Here is an 18,641-nt window from a genome sequence, read left to right as displayed (position 1 = left end):
AATAAATAAATACATTAAATGGAGGACAAACAGGACAGATAAGGGAATTACTAAAGGTGGGAAAGATAAAACATGGGTACTGAACAAGTAAGTAAGGGTTAGGAGTTAAAAGCAGCATCAAAAAGGTGGGCGTTTAGCCTAGACTTGAAGACGGCCAGAGATGGAGCTTAACGTACCAGCTCAGGAAGTCTATTCCAGGCATATGGTGCAGCATTAGGTATCCTTCTCCAGGTACTAATGAAATGTAAATGTGTAGACCAGTGGTTCCCAAACCTGGTCCTGAAGGCACTGCAGCCAGTCAGGTTTTCAGGACACCAACAATAAATATTAATGAGAGAAATTTGCATGCACTGCCTCCACTGCATGCAAACCTATCTCATAAATATCCATTGTGAGTATCCTGAAAACCTGACTGGCTGGGGTGCCTCCAGGACCAGGTTTGGGAACAACTGGTGTAGACAGATGACCACGTCGCTGCTTTACAAATCTCCTCTATAAATACCGACCTCAAGTAGTTCACCAACTTAGCCATGGCTCTGACATTATGAGCCTTAACATGACTCTAGAGTCATCCAAGCCTGGGCATAAGTAAAGGTGATATAATCTTCTAGATAATTAGAAATTGTGCTTTTGCCAATGGCTACCCCCATCCGGTTTGGGTCAAAAGCAACAAAAAGCTAGGTGAACTGTCTATGGGCTTCAGTCTGCTCCAGATAGAAGGCTAAGGCTCGCTTGCAATCTAAAGTATGCAGTACACTCTCGCCAGGAACGGCAAGTGGTTTGGGGAAAAATGTTGCCAGAATGACTGACTGATGAAGATGGAACTCTGACACTACCTTAGACAGAAACTTAGGGAGCATGTGGAGAAATATTCTCTTGGGGTAAAACTTAGTGTAAGGTGGATCAGCTACTAGGGCCTAAAGCTCACTGACTCTGCAAGCTGAAATGACCACCACCAAAAATACAACTTTCCAGGTCAAATATTTCAGATGGCAGGAAATCAACTGACTCAAAATGAGCTTTCATCAGCTGGGTGAGGACAACATTGAAATCCCACGACACAGTTGGAGGTTTGACAGGGAGCCTTTGTCAATAGGAAACCTCTCATATAGCAAACAAGCAGAGGCTGTACAAAGACATGCTTATCTTCTAAACAGTAATGATGAGCACTAACTGCACTTAAATTCAGAACCCTTACAGAGTTGAGTTTCAAACCAGACTCAAAAGTGCAGGAAGTATTCAAGTAGTTTTTCTCTAGGGCAAGTGAGGTGATCTAAGGTGTTGCCCTCACACCAGACTGCTAACCTCCTCCATTTAAATGAATAACACTTCTTAGCGGAGTCTTTCATGGAAACTAGCAAGATACAAGAGACACCCTCCAACAAATCAAAGATTTGAATTCTATGCTCTCAATATCCAAGCTGTGAGGGACAGGGATTAGAGGTTGGGATGTAGAAGGGATCCCTCGTTCTACATGATGAGGATTGATAACTATTCCAATCTCTACGGAATTTCAGAGAACAACTCCAGAAGAGGAAGAAACCAGATCTGCCTCGGCCAGTAAGGAGGAATAAGGATCACAGTTCCCTGGTTGTGCTTGAGTTTCAGCAAGTCTTCTCTATCAAAGGTATTTCAGGATACACATATAGAACACCTTCCCCCCAATGTAGGAGAAAGGCATCTGCCATGTGATCTGAGCCTGGAACAGAACTGGGGGACTTTGTTGTTGATATGAGTGGCAAAAAGATCCACTGATGGGGTGCCCCACTCTCAGAAGATCTTGTGGGCTACACCCATGTTGAGAGACCACTCAGGTGGTTGCAAACTCCTACTCAGACTGTCCATCAGGCAGCTGTCCTTTCCTGGCAGGTATGTGGCTCAGGAGGACCATTCTGTGAAGGAGAACCCACTGCCACATCCTCATTGCTTCCTTACACAAGGGGTAGGGATCCCGTACCCATCTGCTTGTTCACACAGAACATTGCAACCTGGTTGTCTGTTGAATGAGAATAATTTGGTTATGTAGCCAATCTCTGAAAGCATTTAGAGTGTTCCAAATGGCCATCAGCTCGAGGAGGTTGATATGGAGATCTGTTTCCTTGGGTGTGAAGCCCATCCACATGAGCTCCCCATCCCAGGATGCATCCATTGTTAGCACATTCTGAGGTGGTGGAATTTTGAATGGAACCAGTCAAAAGCTCGCCCCTTATTTGGAATGGGGAGCCGGCTGCAACTTTTGAGGTCAGGGCTGGCAAGGCCGAGAATACTGGGCCTGGGGATACTGAGATGAGTGAGAAGGCGGTAGAAACTAATGCCTTTGAGAGTAGTAGGATCGCCACCTAGGCCTACTCAAAAACCTCCAAGACAAAGAGGCTGCCTAGACAGGGTCTGAATGGTATCAGTATGTTAACTTTATGAGGTCAGCAACTTCCTCCACCTTGTCCCCAAAATGACTGTCTCCTCAGTAAGGTATGTATGCCAACCTCTCCTGATCTGATAGTTCTCGGCGACAGACACACAGCCATGAGAATCTGTGCATCCCCACACCCATGTCGAAGAACCTGGATGCAAAGTCAAAAGCATTGTGTGCACCCCAGGCCAGATACTTCCTATACTCCAGCTGCTTACTGGCCAACTGGCAAAGCTCTGCGGCCTGCTCCTGTGGGCAGAGAATCTGCAAGACATGATGTACTGCATAGCAAAGATTGCAAGTAATGGCTCATGTAGAGCTGGATGCGGAAAGTAAGCATCAAGGTCTGAAAAGATTTCCTCCCAAACGAGTCTGCTCTCCAAGCCTCTCTACCAGGGGGAGCCGAGACATGAGTCCTGAAGCTCCTAGATCATTTGAGAGCATATTCAACAACCAGAGAGTGGTGAGGTAGTTGTGCCCTCTCAAATCCAGGAGCCTTCTGGCACATCCACCTTCTAGGTGTGACCTGCACTGAGAGGGAAGATTCTCAGTTCTTCGTCAGTGCATCTTTAAAGATAAGGTGCTGTGGCACTATGACCCTTCTTTAAGTAGTGACTCATAGACCAGAAGAGATCATTTCTGCCCTGAGCTCCTCCGTCTCTAAATTAAATGGGATGGCAGAAGACCTCTTTGATGAAACTGGTAAACGAGAACCTCAGATGGAGATTTACATCTCTCTTGAGGTGGGGAGGGATCAGAAGGTACCCCCATAAGACTCCTCCAAGAAGTAATGAGGGTCTTAAGAACAAAAGAATAGCCATACTGGGTCAGACCAGCAGTCCATCTAGTTTAGTATCCTGCTTCCGACAGTGGCCAACCCAGGTCACAAGTACCTGGCAGAAACCCAAATAACAGTAACATTCAATGCTACTAATCTCAGGGTAAGCAGTGGCTTCCCCATGTCTATTTCAATAACAAACTATGGACTTTTGAAAACCAGATACGCTAACTGCTGTTACCACATCCTCTGGCAATGAGTTCTAGAGCTTAACTATGAAAAATATTTCCTCCTATTTGCTTTAATGAAGTTACATGGAAATATTTTTGAGTGTCCCCTAGTCTTTGTACTTTTTGAGTCCCATGAGTGGTCCCATTCAGATCCTCATCATACTCAGACCAGACTGAGTGAGGCTGTGCATGCCATGGCTCAGTGGAACCATGTCCATGCCCCAAGGTACAGCCCTACCCTCAGACTCCGGGGAAGCTTCCTCTCCTCAACGTTGAGAACAGTACTGCATGTGTTGATGTCGACGTCAACACCACTCAAGGCACCTGCACTAAGGATCTCTCCACAAGCATAGTTGGACCTTCAGTAAGAATCTAGGGCTGTTCAACAGTTGGCACAAGTGCTCTCGATGCCTGAGCAGACTGCAACATCTGCTCCAGCTCCTCCATGAGCATGCCTTGGAACCGCTCATCACAGGCATTAGCAAAAGCAGGGCAGCCTGAAAAGATGTCTGTGCCGAACCAGAAGTGGGAACCTGGCTGCTCAAGAGACTTGCACACCGGCACCTCTACCAAAGAGGGGGAGCATTCCTCCCTGTGCCGGTGCTTCTTGGGTACCAGCAATGCCAATGCCCCAGAGCTCCCAGCACTGTGAACCAATGAGGACCGATGCTTATGTTTCTTAAGTTTCCTTCGATGCTCAGCATACACACCTTCGGTGTTGGATCTGATGGTGAACACTCCAGGGGCCTACTTTCAGTGCCCGAGGTCGAGAGAGACTGCCACAATGCCAGTGCATTCCCAGTGATAGTCGAAGTCTTAGCAGCCATCGAGGTCAATGCTTCTGTTTCTTATGTCGATGGATCAGCCTTCGAGGAGCTAAAAAGTCTCTCTTGCTGAACCTGCCACACCCTCTGTGCTCTCAACTACATTTACAGAGGGAACAAAAGTTAAGTTCACGGTCAGGACCAAGGCACACGATGCAGCAAGAGTGTGGGATCCGTCATGGAAATTAAAATCACCTGATTACACAGGGCACAGTTTTTGAAGCCACTGGAGATCTTCTTGGACATCGACTGAGGGACTCGTGCTCACGCGTCGGTCAAGAAAGCACCAGTGCAAGCACAGTGGGATGCTGCTAGAAAATTCTACATTAACCTCGCTAGTTAGCGTCCGCTACCGGCTCCATCGGATGTTGTCACCCCAGCTGTGAAAATACAACTGGCCTGCTTGTTCTCAGAGAATGCCCTGTACACCTGTTACACACACACACAAAAAAAAGTTTACACTAACTCCAACTAATTCAGAACGCTGCAGCACAATTGAGAAAAGGCTACATGACATCAGACACTTTCCACAAAATCTACACTAGCTAACAGCAGCTTACAGGGCCAAATTTAAAACTATCTTTAGTTTTCAAAGCCCTCAGATAAAATGGGTCAGAGTACCTCAAGAATAAGTTTGTCCTCTACACATTTTTTAGGCCTCTAAGGTCCTCTCAACGAGTTTCACTATTTATACCCCTCATCAAACAAAATTGTATGATATGATACCCACCAGTGAGCCTTCTCAGGAGTAGCCCCCACACTCTAGAACTCACTCCCAGAGGAGCTAAACCAAATTCAAAACTATCTCTACTTCAGGAAGTATCCAAAAGCCTAACTCTTCTCTCAAGCCTTTAATATATATGGCAACTGAGTATCCACTCAAGCATGGAATAGCTTGCTGCACACAGAAACAAAAAAATAAAAGGCAAAGATCTGCCACAGAAATAGCAAACCAAAAGGAAAAAAAGCAGATCAAAAAAGACAAAAAAATGGAACAGGAGGGTAACAGAAGAAGTGGTTTATTACAAGTTACCCAAGCTTGCTGCACATCCTGTAACTTAGTTCCCCATATCTTATTCTACTGTACATACAATCCTCCTTCAGTTTAAGAACCCATCTGTTTTTCCCAATTACTTTATATTAGCCATCTTGTCCTATCTACATATCTTAATTGCACTTGTCCCCTTCAAGCTGCCTATTAAGATGTTTCATTGTATTGTACTATAGAAACAATGTTATGGGTAGAGGATGAAATAATCACACGATATAATTTAAATACAACCCTCAATTACATTGAAATCTGACTCAGACATCTGCTAATATATTAATAATAATGGGTGGAAAAAGCTTCAAAGAGCTCCAGGGTAACTCCTTCAGAGCTAAAAACTCTTCATTACTGGCTAAATACCACTCCATATATGTAACTGCAATAGTCTACATATGCAACAAAAATTTAAAGCCTCCTAAATGATACAGACACAAAGTGCACTTATCTTGCTTCCTTTCCCACTGCAGCTTGTGACTCTGGTAACTCACTTAACCCTGAATATACTATGTAAATCGCTTTGAATGTAGTTGCAAAAACCATAGAAAGGCGGTATATCAAGTCCCATTTCCCTTTCCGCCAGTCCCCCGACCGACGTTGGCCAGCGTTTCGAGCTGCTGTCTGAAGGTCAGGAATTCTACAAAGAAAGGCATAACAATGAAAAATAGCAGATATCCACAGACTTCTAATATCAAAACTAACTACTTCATTCAAAGCGCTAAAACATTTAGCTGCTGGAGTACCAGCATGAAAAACAAACAAAAAGGGCCACTATATACAATATTCATGACATCGGATGCCACCAAAACCCCTCCAATCACAGCAACATAGAAATTAAAGCAAAAACACCAAAAAAAATTGGCTGCCAAAGAATGTTAGCAAACTAAACTTTATTGGTAGAAAACAAGCCATCCTAGAAAAAATGGCAAAGCACTAAGAAAAGTAGGAAATGGACCAACGACTCCAGAGACTGGGACAGCTGGATCAATTATGAGAAATGTTATTATAGACTCGACACAGGCCTGCCTCAGGAGTCTCCATAAAGTGAATGATACATACCTGTAGCAGGTGTTCTCCGAGGACAGCAGGCTGATTGTTCTCACGACTGGGTGACGTCCGCGGCAGCCCCCACCAACCGGAAAAAGCTTCGCGGGACGGTCGGCACGCAGGGCACGCCCACCGCGCATGCGCGGCCGTCTTCCCACCCGTGCGCGACCGCTCCCGCCAGTTGAATGACTAGCAAAAGAAGGATGAAACACACAACTCCAAAGGGGAGGAGGGAGGGTAGGTGAGAACAATCAGCCTGCTGTCCTCGGAGAACACCTGCTACAGGTATGTATCATTCACTTTCTCCGAGGACAAGCAGGCTGCTTGTTCTCACGACTGGGGTATCCCTAGCTCTCAGGCTCAATCAAAACAAGAACCCAGGTCAATTGAACCTCGCAACGGCGAGGGTACAACAGAAAATTGACCTACGAAGAACAACTAACTGAGAGTGCAGCCTGACCAGAATAAATTCGGGTCCTGGAGGGTGGAGTTGGATTTACACCCCAAACAGATTCTGCAGCACCGACTGCCCGAACCGACTGTCGCGTCGGGTATCCTGCTGGAGGCAGTAATGTGATGTGAATGTGTGGACAGATGACCACGTCGCAGCCTTGCAAATCTCTTCAATAGTGGCTGACTTCAAGTGGGCCACCGACGCTGCCATGGCTCTAACACTATGAGCCGTGACATGACCCTCAAGAGCCAGCCCAGTCTGGGCGTAAGTGAAGGAAATGCAATCTGCTAGCCAATTGGAGATGGTGCGTTTCCCGACAGCGACCCCTAGCCTGTTAGGGTCGAAAGAAATAAACAATTGGGCGGACTGTCTGTGGGGCTGTGTCCGCTCCAAGTAGAAGGCCAATGCTCTCTTGCAGTCCAATGTGTGCAACTGACGTTCAGCAGGGCGGGTATGCGGCCTGGGGAAAAATGTTGGCAAGACAATTGACTGGTTAAGATGGAACTCCGACACCACCTTCGGCAGGAACTTTGGGTGGGTGCGGAGCACTACTCTGTTATGATGAAATTTGGTATATGGAGCGTGAGCTACTAGGGCTTGAAGCTCACTGACCCTACGAGCTGAAGTAACTGCCACCAAGAAAATGACCTTCCAGGTCAAGTACTTCAGATGGCAGGTATTCAGTGGCTCAAAAGGAGGTTTCATCAGCTGGGTGAGGACGACGTTGAGATCCCATGACACTGTGGGAGGCTTGATAGGGGGCTTTGACAAGAGCAAGCCTCTCATGAATCGAACTACTAAAGGCTCTCCAGAGATGGCTTTACCTTCCACACAATAATGGTAAGCACTAATCGCACTAAGGTGATTCCTTACTGAGTTGGTCTTGAGACCAGACTCTGATAAGTGCAGAAGGTATTCAAGCAGGTTCTGTGCAGGACAAGAACGAGGTTCTAGGGCCTGGCTCTCACACCAAACGACAAACCTCCTCCACTTGAAAAAGTAACTCTTTTTAGTGGAATCCTTCCTAGAGGCAAGCAAGACACGGGAGACACCCTCAGACAGACCCAACGCAGCGAAGTCTACGCCCTCAACATCCAGGCCGTGAGAGCCAGGGATTGAAGGTTGGGGTGCAGCAACGCTCCGTCGTTCTGCGAGATGAGAGTCGGAAAACACTCCAATCTCCACGGTTCTTCGGAGGACAACTCCAGAAGAAGAGGAAACCAGATCTGACGAGGCCAAAAGGGCGCGATCAGAATCATGGTGCCACGGTCTTGCTTGAGCTTCAGTAAGGTCTTCCCCACAAAGGTATGGGAGGATAAGCATACAGGAGGCCGGTCCCCCAATGAAGGAGAAAGGCATCTGACGCTAGCCTGCCGTGTGTCTGAAGTCTGGAACAGAACAGAGGCAGCTTGTGGTTGGTCCGAGAGGCGAAAAGGTCCACCGAGGGGGTGCCCCACTCTCGGAAGATCTTGCGTACCACTCTGGAATAGAGCGACCACTCGTGCGGTTGCATGACTCTGCTCAGTCTGTCGGCCAGACTGTTGTTTACGCCTGCCAGGTACGTGGCTTGGAGAAGCATGCCGAACCGGCACGCCCAACGCTACATCCCGACGGCTTCCTGACAGAGGGGGCGAGATCCGGTGCCCCCCTGCTTGTTGACGTAATACATTGCAACCTGATTGTCTGTCCGAATTTGGATAATTTGGTAGGACAGCCGATCTCTGAAAGCCTTCTGTGCGTTCCAGATCGCTCGGAGCTCCAGGAGGTTGATCTGCAGGTCCTTTTCCTGGAGGGACCACAGACCCTGGGTGTGAAGCCCATCGACATGAGCTCCCCACCCCAGGCGAGACGCATCCGTCGTCAGCACTTTCGTGGGCTGCGGAATTTGGAATGGACGTCCCAGGGTCAAATTGGTCCGAATGGTCCACCAGAGCAGTGAAGTGCGGCAACTGGTGGAGAGGCGGATGACATCTTCTAGATTCCCGGTGGCTTGGAACCACTGGGAAGCTAGGGTCCATTGAGCAGATCTCATGTGAAGACGAGCCATGGGAGTCACATGAACTGTGGAGGCCATATGACCCAGAAGTCTCAACATCTGCTGAGCTGTGACCTGCTGAGACGCTCTGGTCTGCGAGGCCAGGGCCAGGAGATTGGTGGCCCTCGCTTCGGGAAGGTAGGCCTGAGCCGTCTGGGCATTCAGCAGAGCTCCTATGAATTCCAGAGACTGTGTTGGCTGGAGATGGGACTTTGGGTAATTTATCACAAACCCCAGCAGCTCCAGAAGTCGAGTAGTGCACTGCATAGACCGGAGGGCTCCCGCCTCCGAGGTGTTCTTGACCAGCCAATCGTCGAGATATGGGAACACGTGCACTCCCAGCTTGCGTAGGTAGGCCGCTACCACCACGAGGCACTTTGTAAACACTCGTGGGGCAGAGGCGAGCCCAAAGGGCAGCACACAATACTGAAAGTGCCGTGCGCCCAGGCGGAATCTGAGATACTGTCTGTGAGCTGGCAGTATCGGGATGTGAGTATATGCGTCCTTTAAATCCAGGGAACATAGCCAATCGTTTTTCTGAATCATTGGCAGAAGGGTGCCCAAGGAAAGCATCCTGAACTTTTCTTTGACCAGGAATTTGTTCAGGCCTCTCAGGTCTAGGATGGGACGCATCCCCCCTGTTTTCTTTTCCACAAGGAAGTACCTGGAATAGAATCCCTGCCCTTCCTGCCCGGGTGGTACGGGCTCGACCGCATTGGCGCTGAGAAGGGCGGAGAGTTCCTCTGCAAGTACCTGCTTGTGATGGGAGCTGAAAGATTGAGCTCCCGGAGGACAATTTGGAGGCAGGGAGGCCAAATTCAGGGCGTATCCGCACCGCACTATTTGGAGAACCCACTGGTCGGAGGTTATGAGAGGCCACCTTTGGTGAAAAAATTTTAACCTCCCCCCGACCGGCAGATCGTCCGGTACGGACACTTTGAGGGCGGCTATGTTCCCGTGGATCCAGTCAAAAGCCCGTCCCCGGCTTTTGCTGTGGAGGCGCAGGGGGCTGCTTAGGCGCACGCTGTTGATGAGAACGAGCGCGCTGGGTCTGTCCCTGTGCCTGACGAGGCCTTCGGGCCGGATGGTTGTACCTACGCTTTGCAAAAGAATAGGGTGCAGCCTGCCGGGCCCGGGAAAAACGTCCACCTGCTGAGGTGGATGCTGAAGGCGCCCGGTGGGAGAGCTTGTCGAGGGCGGTTTCCCGCTGATGCAGTTGGTCCACCAGCTGCTCGACCTTCTCACCAAAAATGTTATCCCCCCGGCAAGGGACGTCGGCCAGCCTCTGCTGGGTGCGGTTGTCCAGGTCCGAGGCACGCAGCCATGAGAGCCTGCGCATCACGATACCTTGGGCCGCAGCACGAGACGCCACGTCACAGGTGTCATAGATACCCCTGGACAGGAACTTTCTGCACGCCTTCAGCTGCCTGACCACCTCCTGATAAGGCCTGGACTGCTCCGGCGGGAGCTTATCGACCAGGTCCGCCAGCTGCTTCACATTGTTCCGCATGTGGATGCTCATATAGAGCTGGTATGACTGGATGCGGGTCACGAGCATGGAGGATTGGTAGGCCTTCCTCCCAAACGAGTGCAGAGTGCGAGACTCCCGCCCCGGGGGCGCCGAGGCGGTATCCCTCGAACTCCGTGCCCTCTTGAGAGCAGAATCCACGACCGCCGAGTCATGGGGCAATTGTGGCCGCATTAACTCTGGGTCAGAGTGGATCCTGTACTGGGACTCTGCTTTCTTGGGAATGGTGGGATTAGTTAACGGTCGCATCCAGTTCCGAAGCAGTGTCTCCTTGAGGACATTATGCAGCGGTACCGTGGAGGACTCTCTAGGTGGTGATGGATAGTCGAGGACCTCGAGCATCTCGGCCCTCGGCTCTTCCACAGAGACCACGGGGAAAGGAATGCTGATAGACATATCCCGCACAAAGGAGGCAAAGGAGAGACTCTCAGGAGGCGAGAGCTTCCTCTCCGGTGAAGGCGTGGGGTCCGAGGGAAGGCCCGTAGACTCCTCTGAGGAGAAATATCTAGGGTCCTCCTCTTCCCCCCACGAGGCCTCATCCTCGGTATCGGACATAAGCTCATGTAGCTGAGTCCTGAACCGGGCCCGGCTCGACGTCGAGGCACCGAGGCCTCGGTGTCGTCGAGCGGTGGACTCCCGCGCCGGCGGGGACGAAGCTCCCTCCATCGACGTCGACGGGGACTCCACCTGCGTGGCGGTCGGTGTCGCCGGCGCCACAGTCATCGGCGCCGAGGGCGCAAGCACCCCCGGCGCCGGCACAGCCTGGCGCATCAGCCCTTCCAGGATCCCTGGAAGGATGGCTCTGAGGCACTCGTCCAGGCCCGCTGCCGGGAAAGGCGGTGGGGCCGGTAGGGGTGTCGGCGCCAGAAGCTGATGGGGGCCAGGAGACGGCACCGACGTGCCGGAACCCTGACGCATCGGTACCTCCACAACCGACGGGGACCTCTCCTCTCGACGTGGACGCTTCGGCGTCGCCTCCTCTCCGATGTCCGGATGCACCGAGGGCGACCGGTGACGGCGCTTCTTATCCTTCTTGCGATGCATGTCACCGGCGCCGGGAGGTATGGAGGAGGAGGAGGACGATCCCCCTCGGTCTCGAGGAGCCGGGTCAGACAGGGTTCGGTCCCGTGGACCACGGGCTGAGGGAGTGACCGGGGCCAACTGCCCGCGCGGCCTCTCACCTCTACCCTCACCGGAGGGCCGACGGGACCTGTTCTCCTGGGGTCGATGCCATCGGTGCCGATGTCTCGGGCATCGATACCGGTACCGAAGGACCGGGCGTCGATACCGATGCCGTCGAGGTCGAGGGGCCGGCGCAAGTTCCAAAAAGACGGTCCCGTAGAACTTGCCTCGCAACCTGAGTCCGTTTCCAGAGACCGAGACACAGGGGACACGACTTGAGATTGTGCTCCGGCCCGAGGCACTGGAGGCACCAAGCGTGGGTGTCGGTCTGCGAGATCGGCCAGCCGCACCGACCACACTTTTTAAATCCACTCGGGACCTTTGAGGACATCGACGGAAAAATCGCGTCGGCGAAGTCAAAGTCGTCGATGGTGGCGGAAATCACACCTCGAAAAAGGGGAAAAAGACCGTGCGGCCACTAGGCCGCAACGCGGCGTCCCCGCTAGAAGCGAGGGAAAAGGGGAGCGCGTGCTCCACACGCTCAGGTTTTTTTTTTTTTTTTTTTTTAAAGAAAACCGGGCGGTCCAAAACAAATAGAAACGAAAAAAATAAACGATTCGCGTAAACGCGATCGACTTTCCGGCGGCTGAGAATAGAGAGAGCGGCAAAGCACGACTCTCTCCAGACGCGGAAAAAAAGGAACTGGCGGGAGCGGTCGCGCACGGGCGGGAAGACGGCCGTGCATGCGCGGTGGGCGTGCCCTGCGTGCCGACCGTCCCGCGAAGCTTTTTCCGGTTGGTGGGGGCTGCCGCGGACGTCACCCAGTCGTGAGAACAAGCAGCCTGCTTGTCCTCGGAGAACATATGTTATAAAATGAATTGCCACAGGTAAAAAAGAAGAATGACCTCTGTGAAGCTTTGTGTCTTGAACACACAGCAGTTCATTTTATAATATACGTTATGGAGACTCCTGAGGCAGGCCAGTGGCTGAAACACAGATCCGTGTCGAGTCTGTAATAAAATTTCTCATAATTGAGCCAGCTGTCCCAGTCCATGGCGTCATCGATCCATTTCCCACTTTTCTTAGAGCTTTGTTGATCCCGTGGGATTTTGTTGTTCATCCACCTAGGTGGATTTCCCTCTTTGCCATACTCCAAGAACTGGACCATGACAATTCTATCTTTACATTCAAACCAAAAGGTTCCATGGAATAATGCTTATGAATCCAGCATTGCTGCTGTAAATGAATTTTGTATCTGTCACCTCCCCGTCACCGGGGCTCAACCTGCTGAAACACAACACATGCCGTCGGACAATAGTTGCAAGTTGGGATGCTGTCTGTATAAACCACAACCGCTGAGACCCCGAAGCAGCATGGAAAGATGGAGCTAAGCGAAACACTGGCCATTGTTGGTCTGGTCTGGGGGATTGAGAAATTGCAAGAGGAGATAAGTACTATTTTATACCTTTGAGCACTGGATGCGGTTGAATCTTGGAACATTGAAATGTATATAATGCACTGCATATAGGCAGTGTGATTCAGCATATAAAGCAGCAGACAAGACGACATATTTAAAATTCTTAAAATTGACAAAAATTGGTAAAACGAATTTGGAAGGTTTTTTAAAGCTTCTGATGAAGAGTAGATTTTTGTGATCGTTCTAAGCTCTGTTGATCTGGAGCTCTGAGACTTTTTCCTTCCTTTAAATCAATTCCCATCACCTGGACCGATATACTCATATCACCCCTCTCCTCAAGTCACTGCACTGGCTTCCAATTAGGTACCACATACAGTTCAAGCTTCTCCTACTAACCTACAAATGCATTCGATCTGCAGCCCCTCCCTACCTCTCTACCCTCATCTCCCCCTACGTTCCTACCCGTAACCTCCGCTCTCAAGACAAATCCCTCCTTTCAGTACCCTTCTCCACCACCACCAACTCCAGGCTCCGCCCTTTCTGCCTCGCCTCACCCCATGCTTGGAATAAACTCCCTGAGCCCATTCGCCAGGCCCCCTCCCTGCCCATCTTCAAATCCTTGCTCAAAGCCCACCTCTTCAATGTCGCCTTCAGCACCTAACCACCATACCTCTATTCAGGAAATCTAGACTGCCCCAACTTGACATTTCGTCCTTTAGATTGTAAGCTCCTTTGAGCAGGGACTGTACAGCGCTGCATAACCCTAGTAGCGCTCTAGAAATGTTAAGTAGTAGTAGTAGAATATATTTCTGAAGTTTAGTGGGTCATCATTTTGATTTCTTGGTTTTCATTTTAAATGACTTACAGGATTCCACATCCATCTGTATATATTTTTACTTGTTTAAGGACTCCACAAATCCTAACAGAGTCTGGTCACTACCTGCCCAGAGAACAAAGATGTTATCAATAAAACATAACCACAATCTCACATGCTGAAACATTTCATGAGGATAAACAAATCTCTGCTCAAAGTAGGTCATAACCAAGTTGGCAACTGAGTTGCCCCCATAGCTACTCTGGAAATTTGTTGAAATATTTGATCTCCAAACTGAAAAAATTTTTTCTTCATAGCTATAAAAGCCAACTGTAATATAACAAATATGGGAACCAATGTTCAGACCTAGTGTCTAAAAATATTTGAAGAACTTGAAGAGCTTCTTCCTACAGTATCACGGTATATAATGAGACCACATCTAATGTCACTAATCAGCAGGACTGCATCTCACCTTCCAAAGTTTCCAATTTCCACAGGAAATCTGTAGAATCTCATATGTATGACTGTCCCGTGGTCACCAAGGATTGCAAGTGACAATCCACATACATAGATAAAGGTTCCAGTAGTGAGCCCCTGCTTGTCACAATCGGTCTCCATGGTGCTTTTTATCCAATTACTGTGTATTTTTGGAAACGTGTAGAAAACTGGAATTTTTGGAAAACGTATGTGGGTCATTCCATGCCAAGTGGTCTAAACCTTCCCACCATCATGTCTCCAATTTTGTTCAAATTGTATCTGTTGTGCAAGTCAAGTGTTAAACGAAGTTTCCCAAAATTTGAGGTCTCTAACTGCAGTAGTTGCAGATCTAGACCCCGTTTTCTGAAAGGTTGTCAGTCCAAGAGCGCGCGGCATTTACCAAAATGCCATTTTGGGGGTCTAATAAAATCCAAACACATTTATAAGAATGGCTAAAAAATTCAAATCTTGTACAGTTTTTGATGCTAATTCCGATTAAATACATTTTAACATTATGGATGCAAAATCCAGTCAAACAAGTTGACTCAAAGTGTGCATCAAAATTGGTCGCAACTCATCGGAACATATTTGGACCAATATTCAGACCGCAACAACTTCCATGCAAAGATACGGACTTGAAATTTTGAACAAGCATTATGCTTGTGCTGGACATAATACTGCCAGATTTGCAACTAACCAGCATCTATAACCGCCCTGGAGGATCTCTTCAAAGTTGGCACTGTCAACGCAAATGGTAAAATGTATCAAAGTTCAAAGCCAATTATTAAAAGAGAGTCTGCCTGAATCAGCTTGTGAACAGTACCATCTGAAAGAGAAAATTGTGCTCTACAACACAGATCTGTTTTTGTTTTGCAATGCCACCATTAAGTAGCCATTTACTCAGGTCAAAGTGTGTTTGATAAAATTTGAACAAAATTGGAGAACACGATGGTGGGAACTTTTTTTAAGTTTAGACCACTTGGCATGGAATGACCCATGTTCAAAAATTGAGAGTCTTTCCATGTGAGAAAGCCTTGTGAAAAACCTTCTCCTGTGATCCAGAAAATTTCATTCTGCAACTCCAGTATGGGATCAACCACTAGCTGCTTATATTCTGCAAAAACAGACAATCGTCTCCATACTTCTTCCTCATAAGCATCACAGTCCTGGACAACAGCCGCCCCACCCTTATCAGCTCTCCGGATCACTATATCCGTGTTAGATCTTAAATTTCCTAGAAGCTGTTTATCTTCTTCTTTAGAAATATTCCGATTTAGATACTGATGTGCTTTGGCAGATTGAGCCCCGGTGATGGGGAGGTGATAGACGCAAAAATTCTTTTACAGCAGAAACAATGCTGGATTTATAAGCTTAATTGCATGGAAACTTTTGGTTTGAATGTGAACATAAAATGGTGCCATTTTTTTCTAGGATAGCTTGTTTTCCACTAAATAAAGTTTAGTTTGCTAACATTCTTAGGCAGCCAGTTTTTTTGTGTGTTTTTGCTTTAAATCCTCTGTTGCTGTGACTGGAGGGTTTTTTGTGGCATCTGATGTCATGAATAATTTATATAGTGGCCCTTTTTGTTTGTTTTTCATGCTGGTACTCCAGCAGCTAAATTTTTTAACGCTTTGAATGAAGTAGGTAGTTTTGATATTAGAAGTCTGTGGATATCAGCTGTTTTTCACTGTTATGCTTCTTACTTCTTTTTTCTTTGTAGAATTCCTGACCTTCAGACAGCAGCTCAAAACGCTGGCCAACGTCGGTCGGGGGACTGGAGGAGGCAAGATAAACGCACTTTGATTGAGTCTATATCATTTAGAAAGTTGTAAATTTTCACTGCATATGTAGACTGTTGCACTTATATATGTGGAGTGGTATTTAGCCAGTGATGAAGAGTTTTTAGCTCTGAAGGAGTTACCCTGGAGCTCTTTGAGTCTTTTTCCACCCACTATTATTATATTTAAGGATGTCTGAGTCATATTCCAATCTAATTGAGGATTGTATTTAAATTATATCTTGTGTCATCATACTGTACTAACAGCATGAACATCACATCCATGTTATTTGAATGTTCTCATGTGTACATATTAAAGTGTTTGATTTGTATTGTGCTGGCATCATGAGTATCATATCAATAATGTTCTTCCATGCTATTATGGTATCATTCATACTCTGCTGATATTTATTATTGTTTTACAGTGCTACTAAATTATTATATTTCTGATAGTAATCATGTTCATCCTATTACTAAGATTTAATTTGCCATCTCCACAAGTTTATTTCATTAATTGTACTATGCTTTCATTTGGTCGTTTTACAATTGCTATGCCATTAACAAACTTTTAAGGGCCCTGTTTACTAAGCCGCGCTGTAGGCACATTAACGTTTTAGCACGCGCTAATGCTAGAGACACCCAAATATTCCTATGAGTATCTTTAGCATTAGTGCCTGCTAAAAAGTTAGCAAGAAAAAGAAGCAAAAACTGGGCCTTCAGGATTGGGAAAAAATGCAGTCCTTTATTATCATATGATAATAAAGGACTGCATTTTTTCCCAATCCTGAAGGCCCAGTTTTTGCTTCTTTTTCTTGCTTTGTTGTTCTTGTATGCTGTTTGCCCTCTCTTTTGTGACTGCTAAAAAGTTAGCACACATACAATGTGGCTTAGTAAACAGAGCCCAAAGTTTTATGTTAAACTATACTTGCTGTACACCGCCTTGGCAGAATCTCTTCATAATGGCTGTAAATAAATCCCAGTAAATTAGTTACCCATGGTAATTTGCCACCAGCCAAACCAGTTCCCCATCCTTTACTGAGGAAAAATTAACCCCTAACAAGTTCTGAGATATTGCTCTGTTAACTTGTTTTGGGAAAAAACAACACTTCCAACTCAAACTTCAGATTTTGTCATGCAGCTTTCATTGTTTTCTGTACTTTTCATGTGAAAAGTGTAGCACTTTATTAAAACATAATGCAGTTTTAACATTTATAAAAATATATAGTTGACTTACTTTAGCAATCTGCAGTAACACAATGCAGTGTTTAATTGATTCTACCATGCTCTAGAAAACAAACAAGACCCTCTTTATATACATGGGTTTAACAAATTAAAAAATATTTACCAGAGGAAATAATGCATTCCTGAAATAATTAAATACATTTTGAGTATCCCATTAATAATACATCTGGAGTACAAGTTCAAATATTTCACTGAAGGCATCTCATCAGAAATCCATCATCATGCCACGCCAACCAATATTTTTAGGATTCTTGTTATGCTAATCACCATTTATAGGCCAAGTACTTAAACAAGCATCTACAGCATGGTGCAGATCCCATTGGAATGTTCTTTGTGAAATCACTTAATTCGGCCATCTCCCAAAGGATTGAGAGAAAGCTGGGTCAGCAGTTCTCTCCGACCTAGGTGCCTCACCTGGCCAGCTTAACCAACATTAGATATGATAGCTACAAATTTGCCATATTTCCTACAGGGTGCCTATAGGAAACCAAAATGGTTCATATTGGGGAAAAATGATGTCCAGTTAATTCAATGGCATGTGTCACATAACACTAGACGGTATATCCTGTCAAGCTGACAATCAACTTCCATCACTACTGAATATATTTACAGATTGAGCTTGATAAAATACACAACATCTGGTCAATATACACAAGTTCATTTACAAAAATTAAAAAGGCAGGTAAGAAAGGGCTACATATGTTCTCCAAGAATCAAATAAACAAATATGATATGTGAATAAATAAGGAACTTACACATGTTGTCTCCTTGAGATTTTCAATTTTCTGTTGAAAAATAACAAGTAATTTACACTGTTATCTCTGCTTCCTATGTATTATTTCTGGGTCACTGTAAATTGTTTGGGATTATTTCTCACCTACAGATCTGATTATTTGGCTGTTTTACATATCTAAGTTGTTATTGTGCAACACATGCTTCAGTGCTTAGGTGAATAAAATGAAGCTTTATGACAGGGGTGCTAATATACTAATATACTGAACTCCACTTCTAATTAATCAGCAACGGAAGAAAAACCGAAAACCCATGGCATAAACCGGCATTTGTGATCAAGTGTGCAATCACTTGAGATACCTTCCAAATAAATGTGAATTAAATCCAATTAAAATAGGCAACTATCAATAAAAAAATCGTGGTAAAGGGGATGGGATTTAATATACTGCCTTTCTGTGGTTACTATCAAAGCGGTTTAGGTGGCTCTTTTTCTGAATCCAAGCTTAAAAAGAGATCACTCTGCTTTAGAAAGGCTGTGATAATTAAACCCTAATCGGAAACTGTTGGTTAAATAGCGTGCTACATTCTTTCAGTTTGCCCATGTCTCAATCTTCTTCAAGAGATGTTAACTGCTAAAGCTTTGCAACAGAATGTAATTTTCTTGCAGGTAAATTAAACACAAAAAACCCCCACACAAATTCTCCTTTGC

The 18,641-nt window shown here is 46.6% G+C and overlaps 1 protein-coding gene across 12 annotated transcripts in view; it reads right to left on the bottom strand.

The window, feature by feature from the left end:
* Window positions 1-18,641, bottom strand: part of OSBPL9 (oxysterol binding protein like 9) — a 272,285-nt gene that overhangs the window by 115,635 nt on the left and 138,009 nt on the right. For 8 of the 12 annotated variants that reach the window (XM_030205278.1, XM_030205279.1, XM_030205281.1 and 5 more), the window contains 2 exons: window positions 17,956-17,985; window positions 17,193-17,243 (listed from right to left, as the gene is read on the bottom strand). The exons of the other annotated variants lie outside the window; for them this stretch is intronic. In XM_030205278.1, the coding sequence (XP_030061138.1) occupies window positions 17,193-17,243; window positions 17,956-17,985 (81 nt within the window). The remainder of the gene's footprint in view (window positions 1-17,192; window positions 17,244-17,955; window positions 17,986-18,641) is intronic. 12 annotated transcript variants of the gene reach the window in all.

The sequence above is a fragment of the Microcaecilia unicolor genome, chromosome 6 (assembly GCF_901765095.1).
Source record: "Microcaecilia unicolor chromosome 6, aMicUni1.1, whole genome shotgun sequence".
Lineage (NCBI taxonomy): Eukaryota > Metazoa > Chordata > Amphibia > Gymnophiona > Siphonopidae > Microcaecilia > Microcaecilia unicolor.
This window is presented reverse-complemented; position numbering and strand designations above follow the sequence as displayed.